Genomic DNA, 27,812 nt, shown 5'->3' with positions numbered 1-27,812 from the left:
AACAATGTACAGTATTTTAACTATTGAGCGCAAATTTCAAAACACTCCATTCTGACATTACTAAATTTTAAAGAGATCTGCAGCTTACGTGGACTTAGGATATGCACTTGTTTACCTGCACCCGCCCATCTGCAGGGATTGGCTCCAGCTGCCCCGTGTTAGGTAAGCAAGTTTAAATAGATGGATATTTATGGGTAAAACATTTATTGAATTTTTTCTCACTTAACTGTTTAATTATACAATCAGCCAAACTGGTTTTGAAAATGGATGAGCAACACATTCCTAAACTAAACAAACCCGTCACATGGCCTCACTGACATCAATGGCGAACACCACCAAAAAAATAAGGGTCCGCAGATACAATTAAACTCCTTAAAACACTAGTCTTGAGAATGTGTATCTCACATATACACCTTAGGCAGTGTAAAACAACCTGCAACATAAAATCACTTTTGTATCAAACCTGTTATAAACCAGATGTAACCCTCTGCAATACCAGACAAGACAACTCACCTCTGACTGTGCAGACCACTCAGTTAATTTGACAAATTAAACTTCACCAGATCGGTCATGGTACACACAGTCTAAATTACTTGTTTAATACTTACCAATGTTTGAAAGGATATTCATTGCCACACTGAAAATAAAGCTCCTTCCACACACCTGATGAAATCGATGCAGTCCAAGCATTGGGTCCTCTATATATATATATATATATATATATATATATATATATATATATATATATATATATATATATATATATATATATATATACACACACACTTTTGCCATGTTTGTTCAGTTATAACCTTTCTGGCAGACGCTTACAATTTTTACCCCCAACCAAAAACCGTTTCAGTAGTTATTACCCCGAGCAAGTAACCGACGTCGGGCCTGCTGTTTCACTCAGCAGCACTTTATTGACGCCAACTGGGCAGCAGCTAGCGATGCGTCGCCAGCATTTTCATCCAGCGCCAGCTCACTTCAACAAGACATATTAGTTTAAAAAAAAAAAAAGGGCACAAAAGCCCCACAGTATGTACTCGTTCAACAAGAAGAAAAAAAATCCAATCACCACAACACCATCAGTAAAGAAATGCAAAGTCTTTTTTTTTTTTTTTTAAGTTTTAAAGACATCATTTATTTATTTATCAACCAGCTTTCACATGTGCCTTGTAATGCACAAGCACCGTATGAAACATTAAAGACAGATAATCGGTCCCTGCGCTGTCAACCACTTTCAACGCTTGATTTTAAAAACTGTAAAAAATATAAAACAATTTGATTACACAATACATTGCTTTTCAAATACACTTAAACATCAACTTCAATGCAGAACGTACGACTCTGCTAACAGGAAACTCGCGAGTCTCTTTAAACAGAATTAAAATGAAATTTGTAGAACTGCAAAGTACATAACTGTTTGAATCAGCCGCCTTCGAAAATTGTCCGAGAGTCCACGGAGGCGGCTTGCACATCCGCCAAAATCTCGTCGAGTATGTTCATTTATCTCCACCACGTTTTCACTTCGAACTGGTATACTTGGTGACGGCTTTGGTCCCCTCCGACACGGCGTGTTTGGCCAGCTCTCCTGGAAGAAGCAAGCGGACTGCGGTCTGGATTTCCCGGGACGTAATGGTCGAGCGCTTGTTGTAGTGGGCCAGACGCGAGGCCTCGCCAGCGATGCGTTCAAAAATGTCATTCACAAAAGAGTTCATGATGCCCATCGCTTTGGAAGAGATCCCGGTGTCTGGATGCACCTGCTTCAACACCTTGTAGACATAGATAGCATAGCTTTCTTTGCGGCTCTTCCTACGCTTCTTATCGCCTTTCTTTTGAGTCTTTGTTACAGCTTTCTTCGACCCCTTTTTTGGAGCAGGAGCAGACTTCGCAGGCTCAGGCATCGTGCTCTTTCTTCTCTCGCAAATCACACGTTCCAATTGGAAAGCTTAAAGTGTATACCACCCCGCCCTTAGAAGCTGAATTTATAAGCTCAGTATGCAAATTAAGGTTACAGAAGTGTTCTATTCTCATTGGCGCTTTGAAAGCTGCCTGTCACACTATAGCAGCTTGCCATTGGATAATTCTTACACATTGCATGCGAACCAATAAGGAGCAAGGAGAATGCATTAAATAACAAAACTTCCGCTTTGTTATTTGCATATTATTAATACTTGACAACAAAAGGTGTGGGATTTTTGCCATATTCTTTTTACCGAACAGCCGTTATAATGTCAGGACGGGGCAAAACAGGAGGCAAAGCTCGTGCCAAGGCAAAGTCTCGATCTTCCAGGGCAGGTCTCCAATTCCCAGTTGGTCGTGTTCACAGGCTGTTAAGGAAGGGCAATTATGCGGAGCGTGTGGGTGCAGGAGCTCCTGTTTATCTGGCAGCTGTGCTCGAGTACCTGACGGCTGAAATTTTGGAGCTTGCTGGCAATGCCGCCCGTGACAACAAGAAAACAAGGATCATTCCTCGCCATCTTCAGCTGGCAGTGCGCAACGACGAGGAACTCAACAAACTGCTAGGCGGCGTGACCATCGCACAGGGCGGCGTGCTTCCCAACATTCAGGCCGTGTTGTTGCCCAAGAAGACGGAGAAGCCGGCAAAGAGCAAGTAACGGAATCAAGGTTAGCGAACAATGCAGAGGGATTCTCCAGGGAAATGCCTATTCCTCCATCACTGGCATCGTGACAATAGGTCCCAATAATGAATACTACGAAAAACGACTGTTTTCTTTCTTTTTGTTCACAGCTGAACATAATGGACGCCGTGTATTAACTGCCATCACTGTCATTTACTTCTTTTCAGATTTTAAAAGGACTACGGTCATAATTTCTTTAAATTTTTTTGTGTGCGTTTAAATTCTGGATTATGACAGGATGCTTCTTTACGACAAAACAAGAAAAAAAGGATAAAAACACCATGTACATCGCTGTATTGTAAGTAGACCGCCACCCAGCGACGACAAAGAAGCTGCGTCATCATTGTCAAGTTTGTAAACGCGAGCCCAGTTTGTAGGTTTTTATTTAGCCGTAGCCCACTCAAGAAACACCACTGGGGACTTCTGCAATGTTCGATACGAACCTTTCTACAAATTAAAATGTGGTGCATCTTAATTTTAAAATAATCAGGCATGAGAATTTCCATCTACTGCCACAATGCAGCTTCCCTCATTTTCAACACAAGGAGGCGCTCAATTCCAGCTTAGCTGGTATTTCTGTTGGTTTCTTTGTTAGTCCGCATTATGCAGTTTATTGGCCGATTTCAGTTAAATTTGATCATTTTTTTTAATCTGCTTATCGTTATGCCTACATAAAACAGTTTGCTTATGTAGCTATGTTTCAAGTCTGTTTTCAAGACGATGTATTTTGCTGTATGAACATGTTCTTATGATTAATCCAGTTTGTTTACTCAATTTAAGTCTACATTGGAAGGCCAATTTGTATGCATGCTCACACTATTACGTCTCATTTTAATAGACTTAAGTGTTTTTAATGAAAGAATTTCCTGTTCCAACTGTCTGCGTTTACTCAGTCTATGTAAATTTGGCCATGTTATTAAGAACTTTATTTCATTAGTGCACATTTTTCTAACAATATTGTTACTAGAGAGCACAAAGTAACATTTATCTACACCCTATGCCTTGTGTTAATTTAGGAGATGTGTAAATCCATCTTTATCCTAATAAATTTTATAAAATATACTAATTGTTGGAAACATTAGTGCATCAGTGAAGATGAAGAACTACCATGTTGAATAAAACAATTCCATCAGGATACAGAAACTGATCTGAATAAAGAACTAGAGTGGTTGTGAAATCCAGCAACTTGTGCAAAGCTTCAAATTTTTTGTGACAAGGCTTTGAAGGGGCCAGTATTTGAGACTTTAAAAAACAGTACACATTTCAACAGTTTATTACTTATGGTGTGCAATAAACTGCACTCCCGTTGTCCTAGATATACAATATAAAAGTTTTTCCAGGATGCCAACTTGGGTTATTACAACCAACCTGTTAACTAATGCACTTTATAATGCGAGTTAAAATAGTTAAAACTATTCAGTTCAACTAATCAGATTTGTGCCCATCTCCAATTCTGAAAACCATAAATCTTTAGATTTTAAATGTGTACATTTGTGTTGCCATTATTGTTGCAATATTCTTAAATGTAAGTTTTAAAATAAAGTTTGAACAACTGAATTCTTGTTCTTTTATCTTTATTGTCAAATGTGAATATTAATGTCCACTTTCAATTATACTTGGCCATAGTTTTTTTTTTTTTTTTACCCCCCATTGTCGCCAACAGAAGTAACACTGGACAAGAGGATCCCATTTGTATCTTTACTCTCACAGATTTAAATCAATTACTGTACTAGAGGAAGCTTGACTTCCCAAAATATTTAATGATTAACGAAACATACAATTTGTACATTTTAATAATTTAGAGCATTCTTCCAAAAAAAAAAAAAAATCCTCTTGTTAACAATTACATTAGGACTTCATTGTTAACTTATATATTAAAAAAGTAATAAAACAGCCCTCACATGTCATTTTAACAAATATATATATTTTACAGGTACCCCTTAACATAAGGAATTTGAAAACTGCCATGAATGCATTGTAATGTGTGAATTAAGAGTCCTTTTTCAGGTCTAACTTCATCAACCCAACTAATCTTTGGGAGCTATCTATTTTGGGCTTTTCTTTTGTCGTGAAACAGGTGCAGTTTACAGTAGTGACATGAATAATTTACTTGTTGAAGCTACAAATTACTATTGAATGGAACAGAGCTGCAAAATAGACTGCATGAACTTGTAAGTAAAGGTAATACTATTTATATAATGTAGATTTTCAGTTAATCAACATTGTTTTCTTCCTGATATCCTTCTGTTTTCATATCATTTAACCCCAATTCTTCATTTTGTTCATATGTGCGCTCATACTTCTCAGTCTTCATCTCCGGGTCATCATCAGGAGCATACAGATTCTAAGGGAGGAAAAATGTACACCTTAAAGTAAGAAGTAAAAGCAAGCTAAATAGCAAAATAGAAAAACAAAGGGTTATAAAATCTGATGTATACAGAATTCAAATAAGTTCTATTTAATTCAATCCAGTGCATTTCAAACTTATTTAGCCCCTTTTCTGAAAGGGTGGTTAGTGGTTTTCAGGTGAAGGCCTATATTAAGTAATGAGCTGGGCATTACTTGCACACACACAATACAACGTGAATCTTTCACAACAAAGTCTTATTTTTATCTAATTTGAGATATGTTAATTTCTGTGAAATAAATAAGTAGAAGGTAAATACACGTGCATGATGACTGAAAGGCACTGGAGTAGCTGAACAGCTTTTTGAACTACTGGGTTAAAGGAAAGCTAAAGTCTATACTGACAGCACGGAGTGTAGACAGGACCCAGCCATGTAATGGGCTCCTTCACAGAGCACATTCACGCACAAATTCACTTGAAAAGGACCAATTTAGAGTTTTGACATTTCAGTAGTTACTTATTTTAATAATTACTGCTTATTTTCTTTAAAAGGGGCCCCCAAAGCTGAATATACATCTCATAAATTAAATCTGTCAATCTAATGCCTATGAATCCCAGGCTGTGGAAATGTGAAAAATATTTGGGCAGAAGATAGAAACCACCATTCTGTTACATCATACATTTCAGGCTATGGGAATTTAATTCTTGGCATGTTTCTTTCTGCTTTTGTTGCTTATCTTAAACTTTGTTCAGGTTGCAAATAGCCAATCTCACTGGCAATGGATTAAGGCTCCATTAAAAACAGTAGTTTCTTGGCAGCATTCTGTTGTGCCTTCAAACATCTTGAAAGCACTTAACACCAGCCTCTGTCCACAATTAAAAACCAATTACACATCCATTTCCAAACAGGACATGTGTCTAAAAAAATGCATATTTTCTTTTACAGTTTGAGGTCCAGATAATATATATATATATCTACACATAATTGTAAGCTACATGCCTTCTCAAAAAAGGTTAAGTCATGCATAAAACACTTAACACCAGCCTCTGTCCACAATTAAAAACCAATTACACATCCATTTCCAAACAGGACATGTGTCTAAAAAAATGCATATTTTCTTTTACAGTTTGAGGTCCAGATAATATATATATATATCTACACATAATTGTAAGCTACATGCCTTCTCAAAAAAGGTTAAGTCATGCATTATGCAATTCTTGGTTTGCTCTGGATACAACATATCTTCCAATGCACATTACTGAGGAATGGCTCACATCAGCAGTCCACTTAGTGCTTAGTTGTTAGTTTGATATTTGCTTTTACAAAAACCTAACAGAGCTTTAAAAGTCACTCTTTAAGAGATATTGGCAGAATCAATTTTACTGAGTGCTGAGACACAATCACATTATTTACAAGTATTGAGCAGTACTTGTTTTGGAGGAGACAGTGTGTGCAATTTCTTATCAAGTTTGAATGATTCTAGGTTTGTATCAGATCAATATGGAACTTAACAGGCTCATGGACCTACATACAATGTGCCCTGGACCAAATACTCACTGCACGTCACTGTGTCATTTGTGATACTGGACAGTTGGCAGTCCATGTGTGTGGACAAACCTATTTATTCTTGTGCATGTTATTTTTAATCATATACAGCTGGGTCAATCTAACTTTGATTTACAACTCCAACTACTCACAATGATTGAATGTTTTATATATACTAAATACTTTTTTGCACAATCTTGTAAATAGTGTAGCTTTTTTTTTTTTTTAATACTTTTTGTATTGTTAAAAATATTAAAATAAAATGTATTGCCAAGCTGGGATTGGCTCCAGCAGACCCCCCGTGACCCTGTATTTAGGATATGGCAGGTTGGATAATGGATGGATGTATTGCCAAGTAATTCAGTGCAAAACAGTTTAACAAGCATGGCTCAGAGAATAACTTTAGGAATGTTCACAAGCAATTTAAGGTAATCAGTTACATGGGAGTGATATTTAAAAATAAATTACCTGAAGATAACTGTTGCCTGCAGAATCATCCAATATGATGTGCACATCCATCTGGCCATTAAGAATCTGAATAGGGATGATAAATGAATACCAGACTCCAACAAACATATTAAAGTGAAAACAAAGCAAAACTGTGTGTGTATATTTTGGCCGTAACTTCACTTTATATTCAGCCCAGGCACTAACCCAAGGCAGGTGGTGTATGAATTTATGAAAATTGTCTGATCTTTATCTTTTTTTTTAAAAAAAAAAAAAAAAAACCTTCAGCTCTGGATACAAAAGATGCATGGCTGACACCATGCATTTTAAATCTATCATACATAAAAATGAACAACAGATTTTATAAAGAACACTCTCTAGTTGTTGTCAAAGTATTTTTCATTATTTTCCACATCACGTGCTACTAGGAATTACAATCCAAAACTACCCCTCTTTCCAAAAAAAAAAAAAGAGGCAAACATATATAGTTTGTGATCCCTAATTTCAACATTATACTTTCCAAATTATAGAAACAAAACTGAAAGCAACATGGATACACTTCAAAAACCTAATATAATTGCTTACCTTATCAATATTTTTACCAAAGGCCTGGAGTTTCTCTACTTGTTCTTTTGTACAACTGTCCCCTGCAGTGAAAGGATTTTTCTCTACAATCTTCAAGAAAACAAACAAGATTATTTAGTATATTGTAAAGGGACTACATCCTACCATGAGGCAATCAGATTACTTCAATATGGCAACCCGAGTCTATCTTACAAAAGCAGGTCACATGACATACCAAGTACATAACAGGAAAAATTCTTATTACAATATGAAATGGCTCAATCCCTTTCCACAAAAGCAATATACTTTTAAGAGTTCATTAAAAAAAAAAAAAATCCAATTACCAAATCTTTAATGTCTTTAAGTAGTCCCTCCAGTGTGGTAAATTTGCCTCCCAAAGCAGCCATTCCCAACTCAAAGTCTAGCTCCGGGATGAGAACTCTACAGGTTTCTGACTAAACAAGGATGTAAGATAACAAAATCTTATGAACAACAAACAGTTTCAAATAAATGTTACAAAAAAAAAAAAAAAAGTTATTTGTTTAATTTAAGCAGTTTAAAGTTAGAACAACATCATTAAGACTAATATTAACCATACCTTTAGAAGATCTCTACTCATATCAGTCACATCAGTAACATGCAAAGTTATCCTTGTCCCATGTTTTTCTGTGGCCCCACCGGATTTGACCTAGAAAGGAATCCAGGAGCATACACATTTTAGTAAGAATCATTTATAAAATAAAATGTAATAAAATTTCAAATTACAAAATGAGTTAAGAGCATGTTAATAAACAAAAAAATCAATGATCATAATGTTTTCTTTTCTTTTCAGAGCACGCTTTTTAAACACTATTTTAACAGCAATGGGAATTTCACAAACCAAACCTGCAATGTATGCGAGTCAAATGCTCGACACACTAACCAGTGACCACTAGAAGAAACCGGAATTCAATAAAATGTATGCGAACATGACAATAAAGTTCACATATACTTTAATATACACTTATGTATACTATATAATAAAAGAAATGAAGTGAGAAAATATACTATTTTTAAAGTAGTATCGATTTGGCAGTATTAAATAATTTAGAAACAGAAGTACTGTTACAGCACATTTTAAAATAAGTAAATGTTCACAGCCTGCAAACAAAGTACAATATAACTAGGTTACAATCAAGAGTTTAGACTGATCTAATGGTAGTTCCAAGTCTATTCAATTATAAATTATAATTTTCATCTATTTCCTAGAACAGCATGCACTTCTTTCTGTGGCAAGTAAGCTGTGCAAACCAATGTCAACTACCAATTTGAACAGTGTCCAGTATGGAGAGACTGTGCACAATATTCAGTGTAACATCTTACCTCATTGGTTCGATGGCCACAGACATCACATGTGGTTGCCATAATGATAACCTCTTTGAAATGTGGTATTTCTGTATTACACTGTTAAAGAAAACTGTCATCCATTGTTTAACCATTCAAAAAAAGTAATTAGTGCACACCCAATAAAGTTACATTTCAATAAATTCTGATTATCAGTGATACACATAGTTACATTAGAATTTAATTAGCATTTTGAACAGACTGGTTAAAGGATACGTACTAATTTCATGTTAGTACTGGCTGGTGCATTGCATTCTGGGCAATTGGTATTGAACTGCAGGACCTAAACAAAAGTGACAAACACGTGTAATTTAAAATCATTTATGCATTTATAAACTTTAAGTATGCTTTATAAGTTTGGGTTACAAGAAACTCTGCTTTTCATATAAATTATTTTTGTCCCCATACAATAAATATAGTTTTTGTCCCCATACAATTATTTTTCACCTCTAAAATGTTGGTAGGTTAGTATTGCTAACAAAAGGGAGTTGGTCTCGTCCGATGCGAGAGATGGACGTCTGAAGTGGAGCTCCGCTAGCAGTGGTGCTATTTTTCATATTATTTGCTTATTATTCGGAGATATCCTGTATTTATTCAACTGGCAGCTATCTACTTGTAACAAATTGGGAAGAAATCTCACTTTAGGTTGAATTTGGAACAGCATAAATACAAAAATGTTTAAGTCACACTCACTTCATTTCTCATATCTTCAATTTTATTCCCCAATTGCTCTTGTTCAACTTCCTCAGATGTCTGGAAACAGTAGCAATAAATAAGGTTAAAAATAAATTTTTTACATTACTTGAAACAAAATTCAAATTCAGTCAGTCCAAAACATAAAAATTAATAAAAATCAAAATCCAAAACCAAAAACATGCACAACCTAATATCTTAAAGATGTTTTCACACTTTCATTAACCTCCAGAATTTTGAAAGTTACTATGAAGTGTTTAAAAGTTATAGGCATGGGTTAGCCAATAGTTCTTACACATTTTAGAGGAAATGTATCAATAGAATACAATATATCTTGTGGCACCCGGCTGGGACGCCCAGGAGGACCAGAGGAGGACTTGTACCTCCTCCAAAACGCGAGGGGGCGTCCGTCCTGGTTACGCTGGTGACCTCTGGTAGATGGCATGGAAGCCCAGCCCTGTAGGGGCCCGTGGTTACCGCCAGCCGGCGCCCCACTTCCAGACCATTATCTGCCACATCCGGCCGAGTCAGGAGCCCGGCCGGGACGCCCAGGAGGAGGGCCTGTACCTCCACCAGACCACGAGGGGGTGCCCGCCCTGGTTACGTTGGTGGCCTCGGGGAGGGGGCATGGAAGCCAAGCCCTGTAGGGGCCTGTGGCCACCACCAGGCGGCGCCCCACTGCCTGAACAGCCCTGAAGCCCAGCACTTCCGCCACACCAGGAGGTGCTGGGAGGAAGACAACACCCAGACGGCTTCCGGGTGTGCAGCTGGCACTTCCGCCACACAAGGGGCGTGTCTGCGGAGGAGTGCCGGGAAGCAGCTGGAGCCCATCCGGGTTCCCATAAAAGGGGCCGCCTCCCTCCAGTTATTGTCTAGCTATTTTAGACTTACTTTACTGTTCAAATACCCATTTCCTTTATTTAATCCACGGGTTCTCCGCAGTTTTATTGTTCGTTTATTACGATTGTTATACTTATTGTATAGGTATTTTATACTTTGTTTACTGATCAAGTAATCATTCCCTTTAATTGAAGCAACTATATTTACTGGCAGTGCCTCAGGTGACACAGTTTTTATTCCTCGCATCCCCGTTATACCATCTAATCTCCCATTTCAATTCAAACGCGTTCTATTTCCAGTAAGGCTCTGCTTCGCAATGACAATTAATAAGTCTCAGGGACAAACACTACAAAAGGTTGGCATTGATTTGAGGCAGGATTGCTTTTCACATGGCCAACTGTATGTTGCATGCTCAAGAGTGAGCTCAGTACACAGCTTAGTCATATTACAACCAGAGGGCCGAACTGACAACGTGGTATACAGAGAGATCCTTAACAATTAATTTTTTACATATTTTCCTTCAGTCTAAAAATGTTTACTTTTTTATTAATAAAAATATTCAGACAGTATTTCACCGATGCGAAGCACGGGTATTTTGCTAGTACGTTATAAATGAAAGGTCGACAACTAAGCGAAGAAGAAAGCAGCTCAGAGAAAAGAGACTCGAAAGCATTGGAGAGAAAAAAAAAGAATAATCTAGGTGCAAATTCAGAAAATAAGGAAAGTAATTATCAGCCCAGAACAAGTGGAATTGAAAAGAGGCACGTCCAATCGGGCTCAGAATTAAAAGACAGAGAGTAAAAGACAAAGCAGAACTTCATAAAGACGTTTACAAATGTTGGCGTTATACACATGCAGAGCAGGCTACAGATTATGAAAGCAGTGAAAACCAAAAGGCTCAAAAAAAAAAATTGGAGCGTTTCACATGTGGAGAAAGTTATCAAGAATGAGAGTAGGAAAATTAGAAAGTATAAAAAAAAAAAGAAAGTAAAGATCGCAGTAGCGCAAACATTACGGAAATTAATACTCAAAAAAGGGAAAATAATCACCACGGACCAGGTGTCATTGAAAAAAAGCAGAACAAAGCAAGATCAGAAATAAAAGACAATGAGTAGAAAAAGTAAAACGTCATAAAGTGGTTAAAAAACAAGGGGGCCAAACACATGCAGAGCAGGTTAGAGATAATGAAAACTGGAATTCAAAAGACTCAAAAAAAACGTAGGCGCGAAACGCATGCACAGCAAGATGCAGAATATGAAAGCAGAAAAAAACAAAAGTGTCAAAACAAAGAAAGTAAACATCACAGCACAAAAACGAGAAATTATTACTCGGAGAAATAATGAAAAGGCGAATAGAGATTGAATATATGGACATAGGTGATATATCAGAAGTATGTAAATATTGTAAGGCTTTTAAGTTAAAGTCAGAGAATTTCAAAAACGGGGTTTATCTCACATGCATTTATTGCTTACTTTGCAAAAAAAAAAATTATTAACTGCTGATGATGTAGATCGTTTTGCCTGTGCTGAAATTCCAAACAGAGAAACCTGTCCTGAATTATGGTACAAAGTCATTAAACATGTCTCACTGACCTCATTTAAAAGATTCAGCATATTGGGACTCAAAAGATTCTAAATATTGTTTTTACAGAAGTTCTTAAATAAAAATGAAACTAATGAAATAGCAACAATTAAAAGAAAAAAAAAAAAATCTTAAAAGTGTGTATGCAGAAAACCCAACACGGGGGTTGGCGAGCGAAGCCCCCTAGTATAACCAAAAAAAATAACTTGTATACAATTATTCATGCAAATTGTGTGCAACTATTGCTTTAGTAAATAACATAAAATAATCAATGTGTAATTAAAATGAATCATCTTGTTCAGTTCAGAAGAGGCTAAAAGAACTTCACCCCATCAGGTACTCAAATCAAACACAAGAAGAGTATTTATTGTATAGTACAATGACTATACAGCAAATAATATTTACTGTATGACTGTATAATCAAAAACACATTGTTCTGTTTTATAATTGGGTGATTAATAAAACCCTCTGCATATTGGATATAGCTTCCATAGCAAAAGATCAAAAAAGATTTACAAGAAATCTATGCTTAAGGAGAATCATGTTAAGCAGCTTTCAAGCACGAAAATTTACATCACGTAAAAGTCTGACTCACCTCCACACCTTCAAATTTTTGCTCAGCTTCTAGCATACACATTAAGAGTCACTTATTCCTACCTTAATCCCCAACTGTAGGTTTTGCTGTGCATTTCGCTCATAGTGTGTCACACTAAGGGCTTCATCTGCATGTGGAGCAAATGGATTCTCCACAAAGCTGTTACCAGATGGGTCATCAATGATCTAGGAAATAAAATTTTATTGAACCAAACTAGCTATGACTAGAGATTGAAAAGTAAAACATTAAACAAAAGTAAACATATAATGGGTAGGAAAAGATTCTACATACTATGTTCAATTATAAACAAAGATGTTATATGAAAACTGTACACAAGGAATCTGCTTGCACAAATACTAGAAGATATAGAGAAAAATGAATTTAGTACTGGTAAACCCCTTTCCTCTGAGACTTTTTTAGCAGTAAATTAGTACAGGATTAACTAAAATGAATTGTGATTATACTAGTGAACATTTTCATTTCTCAGTGTATTGGAAGCAGCTTGATTGAAGGCAGAGTCTTTGGGGAAACAGAAAAACAGACTCGGTTACATTCAGAATTGATGTACTGAAGGCAGCAACCCAATGAGTGTGTTTACTATGATCTGTTTGAGGTCTTATCCTGTGATATATCACATAGCCTCTTTAGCATTATCTTCACTCCCAGAATAACACACCAAAAAAAGATTTATTTTTTTTTCCCCCAACATGTAGGAGGAGAACAGGCATCCCAGTCAGGAAGGCTGATGATTTCTTACTTGGATGGGAGGCCAGAGTCAAACAAAAGCTGTAGTAGCTGGTGGGACAGGGAAAGAACTTTGTGTCCGGCTGGCATGATATAATGGACTGAACGAAAAATGGAGAGGATTTGGAGTGCCATTCCCTATACACCAAGAGGCAGTAGTCCTCATACGGGAATCTAGTCGAGACACCCGTAGGGGTGCTTGGGAGATGGGAGTTCTGAAGTGAAACTCTATAGGGGTCCTGAAGAATCGAGAGAGGGCGCTGTTAGGGCAGGACCTCCTTACTTTCTCTATAGCCCTGAAGTTCTTCCAAGAAGCTACAGCATAACACCAGAGGTAGTCCCAGGTCTGACAGAAGAAGGACTCAATGGAGGAGAGGAGGAGGAAAAAAAAAATGTGGTTTATTGTTCAGTTATTGCATAATTGTGACACATTACTGGAAAGATGTCCTTAAAAGGTGTTTGGTGGAATATTTTTTATTTATATAATGTATGGTGTTATATTGTGTCTTGGGTTTGGGGCTCTGTGGCACCCCATGGTGGCCACAAACAATAGAAAATGTTATATGCAACAGAAACATGTAAATACCAAAAGTCAAAATACATACAGTAGGAACAGTAGGTCTAATGCCCCCTTCTATGCAGATAGATTTAGTACACAATCTTCATGTGATATGTTTTGAAACTGCTACCAACACACAGCCCAATGTTAAAAGTGGGATAATAGAAGTGTGTTTCTTTCCACGCTTTTCTGCTGCTGGAGCATGAGAGGGTAGAATGGCAGTGTCCGAATTGACATGCCCTTTGCATTAGGCTACCACAGCACAAAACTTTGTGGCTTTCACATCTCTTCAACAAAAGCATTAGATCTACATTATGAACACTGTATAGTGGGCAAATATCTCTTCTGTCCTTGCATTTGATCACAATCATTTTTACTTTTAACCCCATAGATACTGCATAATGCTGCAGCGTTAAATGATGGGGTCACCAGCTAGATCGTGGAGGTTTGTCTTACAGTGCTGAATGCACCAGTTTCATTATCTGTGTCAATGTCTAAGAAAATTCACATTGCCATTACTGATGCTTGATTTAACTATTGTTTCAGTTTGCTCTAAAACTGGACTTTCAACTTCTCATTTACATGCCGTTGTTTTTTTGGTTGAAGGCTCTGCCCCACTCATGAATAATGATGAGTTACCTTAGTGTAACAAAATTCATAGAAATATTAATGATTTTTTGTAGTATGATATTTCATCTACTAGATGGCAGTAGAAACTGTCTTGAGAGTTAGTGGAGCTTAACACCGTAATGTGAATCATTATACTGTATGTCAATCCAAATCTGACCGGTTTAACAGTAATAAAAGAATTTTGAGCATGAGTCATGCTTGGGGTTAAGAGCAAGGAATAAACCACAAGCTAAAATAAAAATGGTCCAGGCCAACAAACTGTAAAATACAACTTGTTTATCAAGCAGAAACTGAAACATTAACAAGTCACTGAAGATGACTTCAGAAACTGCAACAACTGAATGATAAACACAGACTTTCTAGAAACCTGAAAGCTGTGACTTCAAATTGTTGATTGCCAGGATTTGCTGCTTGCATACTCCACTTATACAACCTGAATCATGCAAGAGAAATGTCTAAAGAGCAGCTGAGGTAACATTTTCTGAATATTTTAATGATTTATTTTATGTATATGTCAATTTCATAAAATATAAAGAGACATACTGATTCTTTTATATTTTACCAGTTTCTAACACTTCTCCTGACTCAGCTTCACATCATACTTGGAATACTGTAGGAGCCTAATGAGTAACGTGACATCTCCAGTATTACCATTCCAATGGAATGCTCAGGACTCACATTAGTAAGAGATATTAAATGCTTCTTCCTTAGAAAAGGTATAGGCAGGATGATGTGCTGATTGTACCAGTATAAAATCTCACTTTTCTACATTTAATGACAAGCAGAGTCCACTTGTGCTGAAAACAGGGTATAACTGCAACATGCAAAATTAATTGCTTATTTGCTTACTAGTGTAAATGGCTTCTCCACATCTTTCAGTTGTTTTAGTTTGTCAATAAACTCCTCAATCTTCAAAGCTACCTCAGGATCACTCTCCTGTAAATGAAAGCAATTTATACGTAATTAAAAAAATTGTAATACATTAAATAACTGCGTGACATGATTGTACAAGGGTACAAAAATAAAGTCTGATTGTAATATTATCAGAGAACAGTGGAACAACTTACTTATTAAATGTATTAAATTAACTAAATCCTACACCATTTTGTTTCATGACCTAACCACAAAGTTAAACAGAGAGAGAGATGTTGGGAGCGTGCGCTGATTACAGCACGTTGCCGCACCCTCCCCACAGCGAACCACCCACGTTGAAATCTGAGTGCAGCCATGCAACGGGTGACACCTCTACATCACACTGAACAGTATGTGGTTCTTTATGGTGGCTGGAGTGCCAGTCCTGCCACCACCCACCGAGTTTTCCCTGCAAATTGGAGGACCTGCTTGTAGGGCTGGATGCAGATTAACGTCATACCCAGGACGGAGCAATCGCAGGTTAAGGCCTTTGCTCAAGGCCCAACAGAGTAGTCACTTTTGGCATTTATGGAATTCGAACCAGCAACCTTCCAATTGCCGGCACAGATCCCTTGCCTCAGATCCACCACTTGGCCCTGGAACAGCACATTGCCACACCCACCACATAATGAAACAGTTCAGGATCCTGGTTCGCAATCCCCAGTTCCACCCTCCAGAAATGACCATCTATCTGATGCACCCAGGTGTTACGTAGCTGTCCCCTTGGCCTGGTCCAACAACTTGGGTCCTCAACAATGAGGATACTCCAAGCCAGGTCACCCTCAGGGAAATCGCACCACTAGATGTACTTTCGTAATTGACACTCACTCACAATGCAGGTAATGTGCCTCATTTGGGACTCTGTGAGCAACCACTCATTCAACACAAAGTCAAACCAGCACTACAAAAGGATTCTCCGAAAAGATGAAGTACCAAAGGAGTCCAGTTATTGTCCTCAAAGGTCACTGGATAGCATCCATGTCTCACAACCGCATAGCAAAACAGGAAGCACGAGGACTCTAAAGACTTGGACCTTTGCCCATTTGCAGAGGTATTGGGAGTGCCACACACCCTTTTCAAGCGACTTCATGACACCCTATGCTCTCCCAATCCGTTTACTGACTTCATAGGAAGAGTGACCAGAGACATGAATATCGCTGCTAACGTAAGTAAACCTTTTGACATGGTCGATACTCTCTCCGCAGACAGACACACTGCTGATGGCTATGCCCAAGTTGTCATAGAAGGCCTGGATCTTTGATTTTACCAAGGACACTTGCAAGCCCAGACACGCAGTCTACCCAATCAATCTCCTAAAAGAACTGATCAGAGCCTCCGTTTACTCAGTGAAGATCACAGCATCATCGGCAAAGTCCAGATCAGTGAATCTCTTTTCACCAACAGATGCCTCACAGCCAGTGGACCCCACGACCCTACCTGACACCTAGTCCATGCAAGCATTGAAAAGGGTAGGAGCAAGAACACACACTGGACAAACTCCATAGTCAACTGGGAAAAATGCAGAGTTTCTGTCTCCACTCTACACAGCACTCAAAGAACCAGTGTACAGGCCGGCCATGAATATCCACTAACTTTGGGGGGATTCCGTGAAGTCTCAGGGTGTCCCATGGGGCAATTTGACCAACTGAGTTGAACAGTTTATAAAATTCAACAAAGGCTGCAAACAAACTCTGCCAATATTTGTGTTTGCGCTTGATGAGAACCCTCAGTGCCAGGATGCATTCGACAGTATACTTCATAGGCATAAAAGCAGACTGTTCTGGTCACTGAAGGATGACATGAGGATGACCCTAGCAAAGACCTTGCTTAAAAGCTTAAAATTATATAAATTTAATAAAATCCTAATTGCAACAATGTTAGCACAAAAGATAATATTTTTGTTTTCTCACTGAAAGGTAAAGAGGATAATGCTCTTCGGACCGGATACCACCACAATGTGCAGCCGGCAAGTGCAACAGGAGAAAGCAGCAAAAATTATGTTTCATAATGAACAAAAAAGGCATTAATAATTCTTGCTTTAACAACATGAAAATTTTAAGGGGGATGTTTTTCTCAGGCATGAAAACCTTACTACAAGAAAACAAAAGTTAAGATTAGTTGTTACTTGCTCGTTTTATACTTTTTAAAATCATGCACACTTTATATTGACATTTCTAATTATTGCTGAAAAATGGCACTGGCACTGGTAAATACAATTATCTTTAAATTAGTTACAAATATTTTTCTGAAGTAAATTAACTACAATATTTGAGTAACATAAGGAAACCTTCACCCTTCATTTTATCAAAGCAACAGGCTTCCTAATTTTGGAACTTAAGAAAGGATTATTGACCAATGAATGAGGGGGAGCAGCAGATTCAACTCAATTCAAACATAAAACATTGTGAGAATGACATCTTCAGCAAAAATTGCGCAAATTTTGTATGTTTGACCATACACATGGACATTGTATATGTGGATCATGTAACACAAGTTACACAAGAATTGTTTTCTTTTTTTCCCCACCAAAGAATGGTTTTAACATGGTTTGTTATTGTCCTGAATTGGTCATTACAGGGCCCAAATGAGTTTGAATATTCAAGATGTAATTTCTCCATGAAAACTTAATTAAAATTTCTCAGCAACCAATACAAATTATGTGGAGTAACATTAAAAATATATACGTTTTGGCAAAGTATTCCTTTACAACTATTAAATAAAATCTTGCACCTGTAACAATGGAAGCAGAGCAAAAATGAATTCTTACCTTTCGTAGTGGCTGGTCCTGCTCTAGTCCTGCTACTGCTCTGTCAATCAGCCCCTCAACAGTTGAAAGAGCTGTAATATTTCAGACCAATTTTGTCATCAAAACCTATTATACTTAGAAGTATCAAACTGCAGAGCTGCACTGCAAATCTACACCAGCAGTTCTACACCAGTAGTGGATGCGACGTCACCTCACGTCTACTGTATAATACACACTGATGACAATAATCCTTAACATTAACTTCCACCGCGAAACTGCAAGACCTGTGGTGAGGAATGGTGCTGTGGCTCTGCAGTTGGATATGACTGACCATACTTGGTCTTGTTTAAATATAAATTTAGCTGTAAAGTAACTCAAATTAAAGGCAAATTTGAAAAACATTTTCAATGTCATATTTATGAAACTAAGCACACTGTCAATAAAAATTACATGACAGTTTCAGCTTAACTGTGTAAGACTCAATACGGCATCAATGTTACACATTAATGATAAATTACAAGACTATTTTTAAACACATTTACATAAAATGACAAATACGAAAACTGTTTTCCATTTCAGAGTGCAACAGGATTAGTGTACCTTTTTACAATACAGGACTATACCTTCCATCATTAAATAAATGTAAACCTCGTTTTGTTAAATGGAAATTTTAACAATAATAACGCTTTTTAATTTCAATAGCCATATTTTCTAGTGAGAGCCTAATTTTACCCAAAAGAAAATGGATTTCCAAGGTTAGATAATATATCGAAAAATAAAGCACAACCAAATAAAACACACAAAAAAAGTAAACTTGGAGCAATTAACACTAGGTGCCTAAACGATATAGTGGTGCGAAGGATAGTCTGCAGGTGAACACTGTGATATTTATTCATATAAAGTCAGTGTATGGGTGAAGAATGCTGAAGCAGAAAGTTTACTATCCAAAATACTGATGATTTCTAAAGGAGCCCATTTGGCATTTAAAGGAAGAGTTCATTAAACCTATATGAGGAACATTCTACGGAATGACGTGTTCAAACATGAAGTAAAGTTGTAAAGAACAGAAATGGGAGTGATCAGGTGGAGGTGTCAGAGTGTGGCGGCAATAGTTGATATGCTAAAGAGAGGATGCTGGGATGAGGAAGTTCACAAAGTTAGACTGGAAAAGATGAAGCTCGGAGAGATTTTGAGAAAGACATTGTTCAAGGTGGAACTGGGTAAAACCAGAAAATGGCTGTTGAACTGGAGAAGACAGAGTAAGAATAGAGCGAAAAATTAAATTGACAATACAGTGGAACCTCGGTTCACGACCATAATTCGTTCCAAAACTCTGGTCGTAAACTAAAGCAATTTCCACCATAGGATTGTATGTAAATACAATTAATCCGTTCCAGACCGTACAAACTGTATGTAAATATAATTTTTTAGTTTTTAAGCACAAATATAGTTAATTAAACCATAGAATGCACAGTATAATAGTAAACTAAATGTAAAAACATTGAATAACACTAAGAAAACCTTGAACAACAGAGAAAACTAACACTGCAATAGTTTGCACTATAGTGCTAGGAACCGCTCGCTAAAAATACTTTTTTTTTTAATGAGTTTTAAGCATAGGGGGAAAAAATGAACATTTGAAAAATCCGTAATTTAATAATCCACCAAGAAAAGTAACATTGCCACAATGCACGCTATGAACCGATCGCTGTAAACAGAACTGAAAACAAAAACAAGCCTTTTCTACCTTATGCATCCAGCCCTCCCTCTCTAGATCGCTTGCTCTCTCTTTCACAAGCCTGGAGGGCCTGTGTGTGTCTCTCTCTAGCGCGTGTGTGTGTGCGCGCCTCTCTCTCATGTGTGTCTCTCTCACGTGCCTGTGTGTGTGTCGTGCTCGCTCTCTCTCTCTCTCTCTCTCGCTCGCTGTAATGAAAATGCACAGGGAGAGACTGAACATGTACAAACCGAAAGGGAAACTGGCTTGTTCGTATACCGAATGTGAGGTCGTGAATCAAGACACAAGTGTGGAGAATTTTTTGGCTCATAAACTGATTTGTACATGTACCGAGACGTTTGTGAACCGAGGTTCCACTGTACCCTGCCTCTTCACCCCATCCAATATCTAACATTAACCCACTTTAGTCTATACAACGACAAATAACAATGTCAAATGCTTATGGCTATGAAGGCATGCATTTTTTTATTTTTCTGTAAAGAAAATCTTTCAAAATTACAAAAATTGTCTTTGAGAAACAGACCATTAACTCATGTGTGCTTGAATGTGCCACTGGTATTTTAATTTAATCCATCATTAAAATTTTAAATGTTCTGAATTATTTACCTTATGCCACTCCATTAAATACTTTGTCTGCTTTCAAATGTAAAGTAATATGTCATCATGTTTGCTAAAAAGAAAATACCATTTATATTGATGTGTATATAGCAAGAAAAATAAACAATACGTTGATTGATACTTACCTCCCTTTTGGGAAAAGGCTGGTATTTCAAAGTCAAGTTCTGGGATTTTGGTTGTAGCACTGTCAGCCTTTACAACTTCTCTATTCAAGTCCTTCAGATGAAAACATTTATTAATAAAATGTGTCTTGTTTGTTTTTTTTTGTACTTTTTTTGCTTTGTTTTTCTGTAGTGTACCTTTCTTGACTGAACATGAAGGCAATATAAAACACCTTGGTCCTGAATCTTCCCAGCTGACTGAATCTCACTGTTGGTCCATCCACACTGATCACAGGTAAATGAGCTAATTATGATTTCTTTGAAGAATGGTATCTTTGTTAACAACAGCCTTGTAGTACCCTGAAAAAAAAATCTAATTAAGGATTACAATGCAATAGTCAATATTTCTTTCATGAAGACTTAAGGTCTGATGAAGAAAAATATGGAGTACATCAATTTTTCTCAACCACTGGGTCACCAGAAGGTCACAGTGGGTTGCCACTCCGATGAATGTGCTTGATTTGGCAATGGGAACCCACCCTGATTTTCAAAGAGGGAATCCACAATTCACTAACCCCCTGGCTCCAAGACCCACACAAACTTGGTGGGTCATGAAGACACTTACACGGAGAAGAGTGGGTTGCGATACCAGAAAGCTTGATAAAACACTGATGCACAACACTTTGTTAAAAGTGCTTTTATTGAACTATACAAGAAAAGGCAAACATCTACTATATAATTGAAAACAGATTATTTGTTTACAGAATATTGTTCTAATTTATTAAATAAGTAACCATATACAATTAAACCAAAATGTGAGATTCTACATTCGATACGATTAATTATATACAGCAGTGTTTAATGCATTTCTCAATGCCTTTTCCCCCATCCTTTTTTTCTTTTTACGAAAACCACCCACAGTGCAAAGTGTTCTAAACACAAAAGGGGTTTTTATGTCTCTCGTCTGTGATGTAAATGTTGTGTTTTTAAAAAGACAAATCATAGTGTATTTGTTACAAAACTTGAAAGAATAGCAGCATGAGTAGAAAATGTCATTCTAATGCAAGGGCACACACAACTCGGCTACCTGGAGGTCCTTGTAAGTTCTGCCAAAGACAATGATTTACTTTACACACATTCTTTAGGCTGAGCAGGGTCTTGGGGAAACTACCTTATGAACATCCATCCATTATGAACACATTATATGAAATTGTGTGCTTATTCATAGTCTCTCACTACTTGTAGATGTTACTAAAAATCAAGCAAAATGTATTAAACCTAAATGTATTTCGCGGAAAGTTACTAAATGAAATTCAAAATATCTGTATAGCCGTCACCAAGAGTTTGCATCCATCCTTGGTCGACCCAGAAAATGGAAGAGAAAGTAAGACAGCATCCTTCATATTTAGCACGGCTAATTCCATATAATTTAATTTTTTACCCAAGTCCCAAAGCAAACAAATACTTAAATCACACAGCTGAATACAGATATGCATGACAGCGAAATCCCAACAAGACCATTTAAAACAATGTATTCCTCACTAAACGATACTTATTAAAACTCAGTAGTATAAAAAGTGTATATATACTGCATGCAGTACAAGGTAAACACAATATCAACAAAAACTTGTAGATAAATACATGGCTACTTAGTAGAGGGTTAACAATTATTTCAAGAATTTGACAACCTGCAGAATCGGCTAGTAGTAGTCGTAATCGTAGTTGCAGCAGCACTACCAGTGTTTTAACATACCGGGTACAGTCAAACTCTTCCTTGCACATTCGTGCAATGCATACAATATATACTTCAGCTACGTGGACTCCCCCAAAATTATATGACGAAATACACTGTCTTGTTGCTTTCTGTCATTAAAATCCTTCCTCCCTAGTACGGCTAACAGGCATGCCTGCAATCAGCCTACGTACGACTCTCCCGGTAATTTTGTCTCTAAATTGACGCGCATGCCTTAAAATACTCTAACTATTTTGCGTATTTCCACTATTCATCTTTAAATACTGAAATTGAAGCCCTTCCCACTATCGTTCGAATAACCTTACAACTGAAAAAAGTAATTTAAACCAATTCATACATATAACGTTCGAAATATAATTGCAAATACATAATCCGACACGTACGTTCTGGTAACAGTTCATACACAGGCTTTCAATCTCCGTTGGCTGTTGGTCCTGGTCATCCGCACTAATGGTTTTAAAAACCGCTTTGCAGCCTCGAACCTCCTCTTCGCCGATAACTGACATTTTTTAAATCAGATAGCACAAACTTTCAAAGCACACCCTCGAAAACCAGCTTCAAGTTCTCGACGTTTCCCGAAACCTCGTTAAGCACATGCACACTTCAGACGTCACGTCACGCTAACCCGGAGGTGAAAATTCTTCTTGTTGCGCGTTAGGACGGTGACTATTGGACTAGGCGCTTTCAAGGAGTGCTTGGTTGTTGCTCGTTGTGGGAAAATAGAAGGTATGCAGGGTGTCTAACTGTTAAATAAATTAGCAAAATAAGAATATTTTTAAATAATAAAACACGTAATTGTATTTCATATAAACATTCTCCTTTAGTATGAAAATAGCGTCCGTTTCGATGGCGTATTGCCGCGTCACTCGCGCAAGAGAAAGACCTTAAGAAAAGAGGCAGAATTTTGCGCTGTTTCTTCATGTTTGATGTACTGTATATCATCTTTTGACAAAAAGGAAATATAACAAAAACATGAACGCACTGGTTTGCCCTTGTGCATCCCGCGTTCATACAATTGAAAATGCATTAGCACAATAACAGCACGTTGTAATTTTCGCAGTGTACACCTTATTCAATAATGAAATATACTGTTTGTGCTTTTCTATTTGCTGAGATAGCGAGGACCATAGAAACCCCGTAGAACTGAATGTTACAGCTGTGCGCTGTGATTTTTTTATTCAGTTTTTCTGGGTGAATTATTTATTATCTGTTGTCGTTGTTAGCCACTTAAACCAACATTTTATCAGGTGTGATCATAAAACTCTTCTCATTTTTTATTTTGTATTTATTAAAATGAAAAGATTTGGATGACAACGTTCAAATGTGCAAAGCACGACGATCTGTATGCTACGCCAGTAAAGAGTACTTAAAACATTTAAAAAGTAAATGTAACTTAAAATTTGTTTTCTTCAATAGTAGTCTGTATTTTTTAAAATATAATATCATGTGATTTCTAAGACGTTTTTCTCCATGTCATTCAGCAGATGGCGCCAGCACTGTAGATTTGGCGGAGAAGCCCCATTCTTTATAATAAATAGACCTGTTTTTTGAAAGTCTTAATTTTACTGCAACGTTTTTTATTATGCTTTATGCATGGAAAGATTTTACTAGCGAACATTTCTAATCAACCATTCAAATGTAGTTTTATTTGCCATTTGTGACAAGCATGGTTTGGCACAGTAGCCTGACTCGTTATCTTCAGAGATCAGGTTCACTCCCACGTTGCCATGTTCTCCATCCATTAACATACATTTTCATTTTGTAGTGTGTTTTCCTCCTAAATTCCAAATATCTTTTATTTAGATTGATGTGAGACTACAAAGTGACTATAGTCAGTGACATACTATTTTTCAAACTGAGGCACTTGCGACCACAGTAGAATAATTGGGTTTAGAAATTGAATGAAGAGATCTTTTGGAGGCATTTAAAGTATATAATGTTTGTAATCTCTTTTTTTAATATTATGAAGTAATGTTAAAGTAATTCATTAACCAAAATTGTCATTCAGTTAGACAGAATACAAAAACACGCACCTATCAACTCATTATTTCTTTAACATCTGAAGTCATGAGTATTTAAATCTCATGCCTAATATTAAAAAAAGTTGTCTTCCAACTCAGTCTGTTTTTTGCCTGCTGTTGGAAAATAAGTGTAGTGCTGCAATTTCTTAAACATGCTTTTAAATTGAAGAGCGCATTGAGAAAAACTCGGCTAAACTGAGCACGCTTGCTGATCGATTGGAGCATCTTAGTGAGACATTCACGAATCGGATCGAAATAGCCGAACATCTAGCTGCCAGTGCCGAGGAAAGAGCAGTAAATGTCAGTTCGGAATGTAAAAAACTCGGAGAAAAACTTGGAGACAGACTGGCTGCTTTAGAAGATGGGAATAGAAGGTATAATGTCAGAATTGAAGGCCTGCCGGAGAATCGAGAAAGTTTAAACCCTGTGAAATTCGCAACTGAACTTTTTTCTAAAATAATCGGGGGCGACTTTAAAGCAGAATCTGAGATAGCAGCGGCTTACCGTGTACGCGGATCAAACACCGTCAGACCCCGACCAAGATCTTTTATAGTTCGTTTTGAACGATTATCATTTAAGTTAGAGGTGATGGAACTCCTCAGGAAAAAAAAGGAAGATATTATATATGAAGATTGCCACATTCGCGTCTTCCCTGACTTCTCTCCAGCAACAGCTATCAAACACGCCGCCTTCTATAATATTAAACAGCGGCTACGGCAAGCCAATGTCAAATACGGCCTCCTGTATCCGGCAAAACTGAAAGTGGAATGGCAGGGTCATTTCTATGTTTTCGCTAGCAAGGAGGAGGCAGAAAATGAGTTAAGAAAGCTGATCCCGGGACTATTCTGATACATAATTGTGAGTCATGGCGGTAAATGATAAAGCTAGGATTATCTATTTGTTTTTAAAATACGGGTTTTTTTATCAGCATATATTCTCATATTCTTATATTATTATTACTTACTTATTACTTATCATTACTTAGTATTACTAGGGCTAAATGTTTATGTTTTATTGTGCTTAATTACGTTTTCCTCCTCTTTTTTCTTTTCTAATTATTTCATGTGTACCCTAAATGAGACTGTTCAATATCATACCCTTGGTTTGCTGTTATTGCTATTACTGCATTAAGACTTGTTATGCTTGTTTTGGACACATCTTTAACACCATCACCTGGGTTTATTATCTGGGGATATCATCTTAATGCACTAAAATTGATGAAGATTATATGTATGTATATATATATATATATATATATATATATATATATATATATATATATATATATGTATGTATATATATATATATATATATATATATATATATATATATATATATATATATAATTGCAAAATTCTTTTTTTTTTTTCTTTTCCTCTTTTAAAGACTATATTGGTAACAGATATCTCTATCTTTTAACCTTAAAGCGCCACTGCATGGGGGCTTGATGTGCTTTGGACGTGCTCTGTCTCTGGGTATGTCAGAGGACTGGGACTGCATGAAGTGGGTTTTAGCCTCACCTGGGGAGGCAAAAAGGGAGGGTGGGGGTTAAGGGGGGAAGAGAAAGAGAGCAGGCTTGATCTATATCTAATCTATCATCTCAATCTTTATAATTATAACTATCAACGTAATAATAAGCTGCATGGCAACAACTCTTGGGGGAATAGGAAATTAAGACCTAAACTATTTCACTTCCAGTTAAGACTATAATATGACACCAAAAACTCAGAATCAGTGTCTCCATGATGGGACAGTTAACTTCGTAAGCTGGAATGTTAAAGGCCTGAATCACGAATTAAAGAGAAAGAAAGTACTTTCTCACCTAACAGGTCTAAATGCTAAAATAGTATTTTTACAGGAAACCCACTTACTAAGTAAGGATCAGTTCCGGCTGCAAAAAGACTGGTCTGGCCAAATGTTCCATTCTAGTTTTACAAAGAAAACTAGAGGGGTGGGAATTCTCATACATAGAACAGTACCATTTGTAGCATCAGATGTAGTATTGGATCCTGAAGGGAGATATGTGATGGTCATGGGAGACTTATCTAACTGTAAAATGATTTTGATAAATGTTTATGCACCTAATGTTGATGATAAGGAATTTATACAAAATTTATTTGCATCCATTCCCAATCTGAACACTCATAAACTTATAATGGCTGGGGACTTTAATTGTGTTCTAAATCCACTTTTAGATAAGACTTCCTCCACAGGGGAACGCAACTAACACCGCAAAGATAATTACAAAGTTTATAACTGATCACAACTTATCAGATCCCTGGAGGTTTTAAACCCAAATTCAAGAACATATTCTTTCTACTCACCAGTACATCATTGCTACTCAAGGATTGATTACTTCTTTATAGATAATAACTTCTTGCCTAAGATTAAATCTTGTAAATACGATGCTATTGTTATTTCAGACCATGCTCCGATGATCTTGGAGCTGAAATTACTAAGCCCCATACACTCACCCGCAGATGGCGTCTCAATCCGCTTCTATTAGCTGACGAGAATTGTACTGAATTTATATCCAAACAAATCGAATTCTTTCTAGAGACAAATACATCCCCTGAGATCTCTGCAGGAATACTCTGGGAAACTCTTAAGGCCTTCTTAAGAGGACAGATTATCTCATATCTTTCCCACAGAAATAAATCCGAGCGAAGAAAGTAGCAGAGATAAAAGCGAAATTACTAAAATAGATGAAGAACATGCCAGACTACCAAGCGAGACTCTACATAAGAGGAGGCAGGCTCTACATTCAGAATTAAACCTCTTGACAACTAAAGAAACCGAACAACTAATTTACAAATCCAGACATCATTATTATGAACATGGAGAGAAAGCTAATAAGCTTTTAGCGCAACAAATTCACAAGCAAGATGTGCATAGCGCAATCTCGTAATTACTAACACGAATGGAGATAAAATCATCGAACACAAAAATATAATGTACACTTTTAGAGACTACTATAAATCCCTATATACTACTGAGTTTAAAGAAGACAATATACAATCTAATGCATTTCTGGATAAATTACAGATACCACAAATTGACGCTATTAGTGTGGAGGAGCTCGATAAACCTCTGTCATTATCAGAATTACTGGATGCTATAAAGTCACTCCAAGGTGGAAAAGCAGCAGGCCCTGACGGCTACCCTGCAGAGTTTTACAAGAAATTCTCCGCTCAGCTAGCTCCCTCCTATTAGCAACATTTACAGAAGCCAGAGATAACCAATCTCTTCCACAAACCTTTCGCCAAGCACTAATCACTGTCTTTCCAAAACAAAATAAGGACTTATTACAATGTGCATCATACAGACCAATTTCACTTCTGAATAACGACGT

General features: G+C 37.0%; 3 protein-coding genes across 3 annotated transcripts; 1 reads left to right on the top strand and 2 right to left on the bottom strand.

Annotated features, from left to right (window-relative positions):
• Positions 1 to 1,127: 1,127 nt before the first annotated feature.
• On the bottom strand, positions 1,128 to 1,975 carry LOC120535923 (histone H2B 5). Its single transcript, XM_039764114.1, has one exon. The coding sequence runs from the start codon at positions 1,905 to 1,907 to the stop codon at positions 1,527 to 1,529; it is 381 nt and encodes a 126-aa protein (XP_039620048.1). The 5' UTR covers positions 1,908 to 1,975; the 3' UTR covers positions 1,128 to 1,526.
• Positions 1,976 to 2,144: 169 nt separating this feature from the next.
• Positions 2,145 to 3,890, top strand: LOC120535922 (histone H2A). The gene has a single exon (XM_039764113.1). The coding sequence runs from the start codon at positions 2,235 to 2,237 to the stop codon at positions 2,619 to 2,621; it is 387 nt and encodes a 128-aa protein (XP_039620047.1). The 5' UTR covers positions 2,145 to 2,234; the 3' UTR covers positions 2,622 to 3,890.
• Positions 3,891 to 4,211: 321 nt separating this feature from the next.
• On the bottom strand, positions 4,212 to 23,077 carry zpr1 (ZPR1 zinc finger). Its single transcript, XM_039764111.1, has 14 exons — positions 22,823 to 23,077; positions 20,885 to 21,046; positions 20,711 to 20,801; positions 18,254 to 18,324; positions 15,424 to 15,510; positions 12,704 to 12,826; positions 9,626 to 9,685; positions 9,149 to 9,215; positions 8,912 to 8,982; positions 8,148 to 8,237; positions 7,894 to 8,004; positions 7,571 to 7,660; positions 7,007 to 7,072; positions 4,212 to 4,989 (listed from the first exon to the last, which is right to left on the bottom strand). The coding sequence occupies exons 1-14, from the start codon at positions 22,943 to 22,945 to the stop codon at positions 4,858 to 4,860; spliced, it is 1,344 nt and encodes a 447-aa protein (XP_039620045.1). The 5' UTR covers positions 22,946 to 23,077; the 3' UTR covers positions 4,212 to 4,857.
• Positions 23,078 to 27,812: the final 4,735 nt, after the last annotated feature.

The sequence above is a fragment of the Polypterus senegalus genome, chromosome 9, assembly GCF_016835505.1.
Source record: "Polypterus senegalus isolate Bchr_013 chromosome 9, ASM1683550v1, whole genome shotgun sequence".
NCBI lineage: Eukaryota > Metazoa > Chordata > Cladistia > Polypteriformes > Polypteridae > Polypterus > Polypterus senegalus.
This window is presented reverse-complemented; position numbering and strand designations above follow the sequence as displayed.

Excerpts from the sequence above, each read along its gene's own strand:
- LOC120535922 (XM_039764113.1), top strand. The coding sequence starts at position 2,235 with ATGTCAGGACGGGGCAAAACAGGAGGCAAAGCTCGTGCCAAGGCAAAG.
- LOC120535923 (XM_039764114.1), bottom strand. The coding sequence starts at position 1,907 with ATGCCTGAGCCTGCGAAGTCTGCTCCTGCTCCAAAAAAGGGGTCGAAG.
- zpr1 (XM_039764111.1), bottom strand. The coding sequence starts at position 22,945 with ATGTCAGTTATCGGCGAAGAGGAGGTTCGAGGCTGCAAAGCGGTTTTT. Across the intron at positions 15,511-18,253 it reads AGGACCAGCCACTACGAAAG|GAGAGTGATCCTGAGGTAGC; the intron begins GTAAGAATTCAT and ends TTTCATTTACAG. Across the intron at positions 12,827-15,423 it reads TGGAGAAGCCATTTACACTA|ATCATTGATGACCCATCTGG; the intron begins GTAAGCAAATAA and ends TTTATTTCCTAG.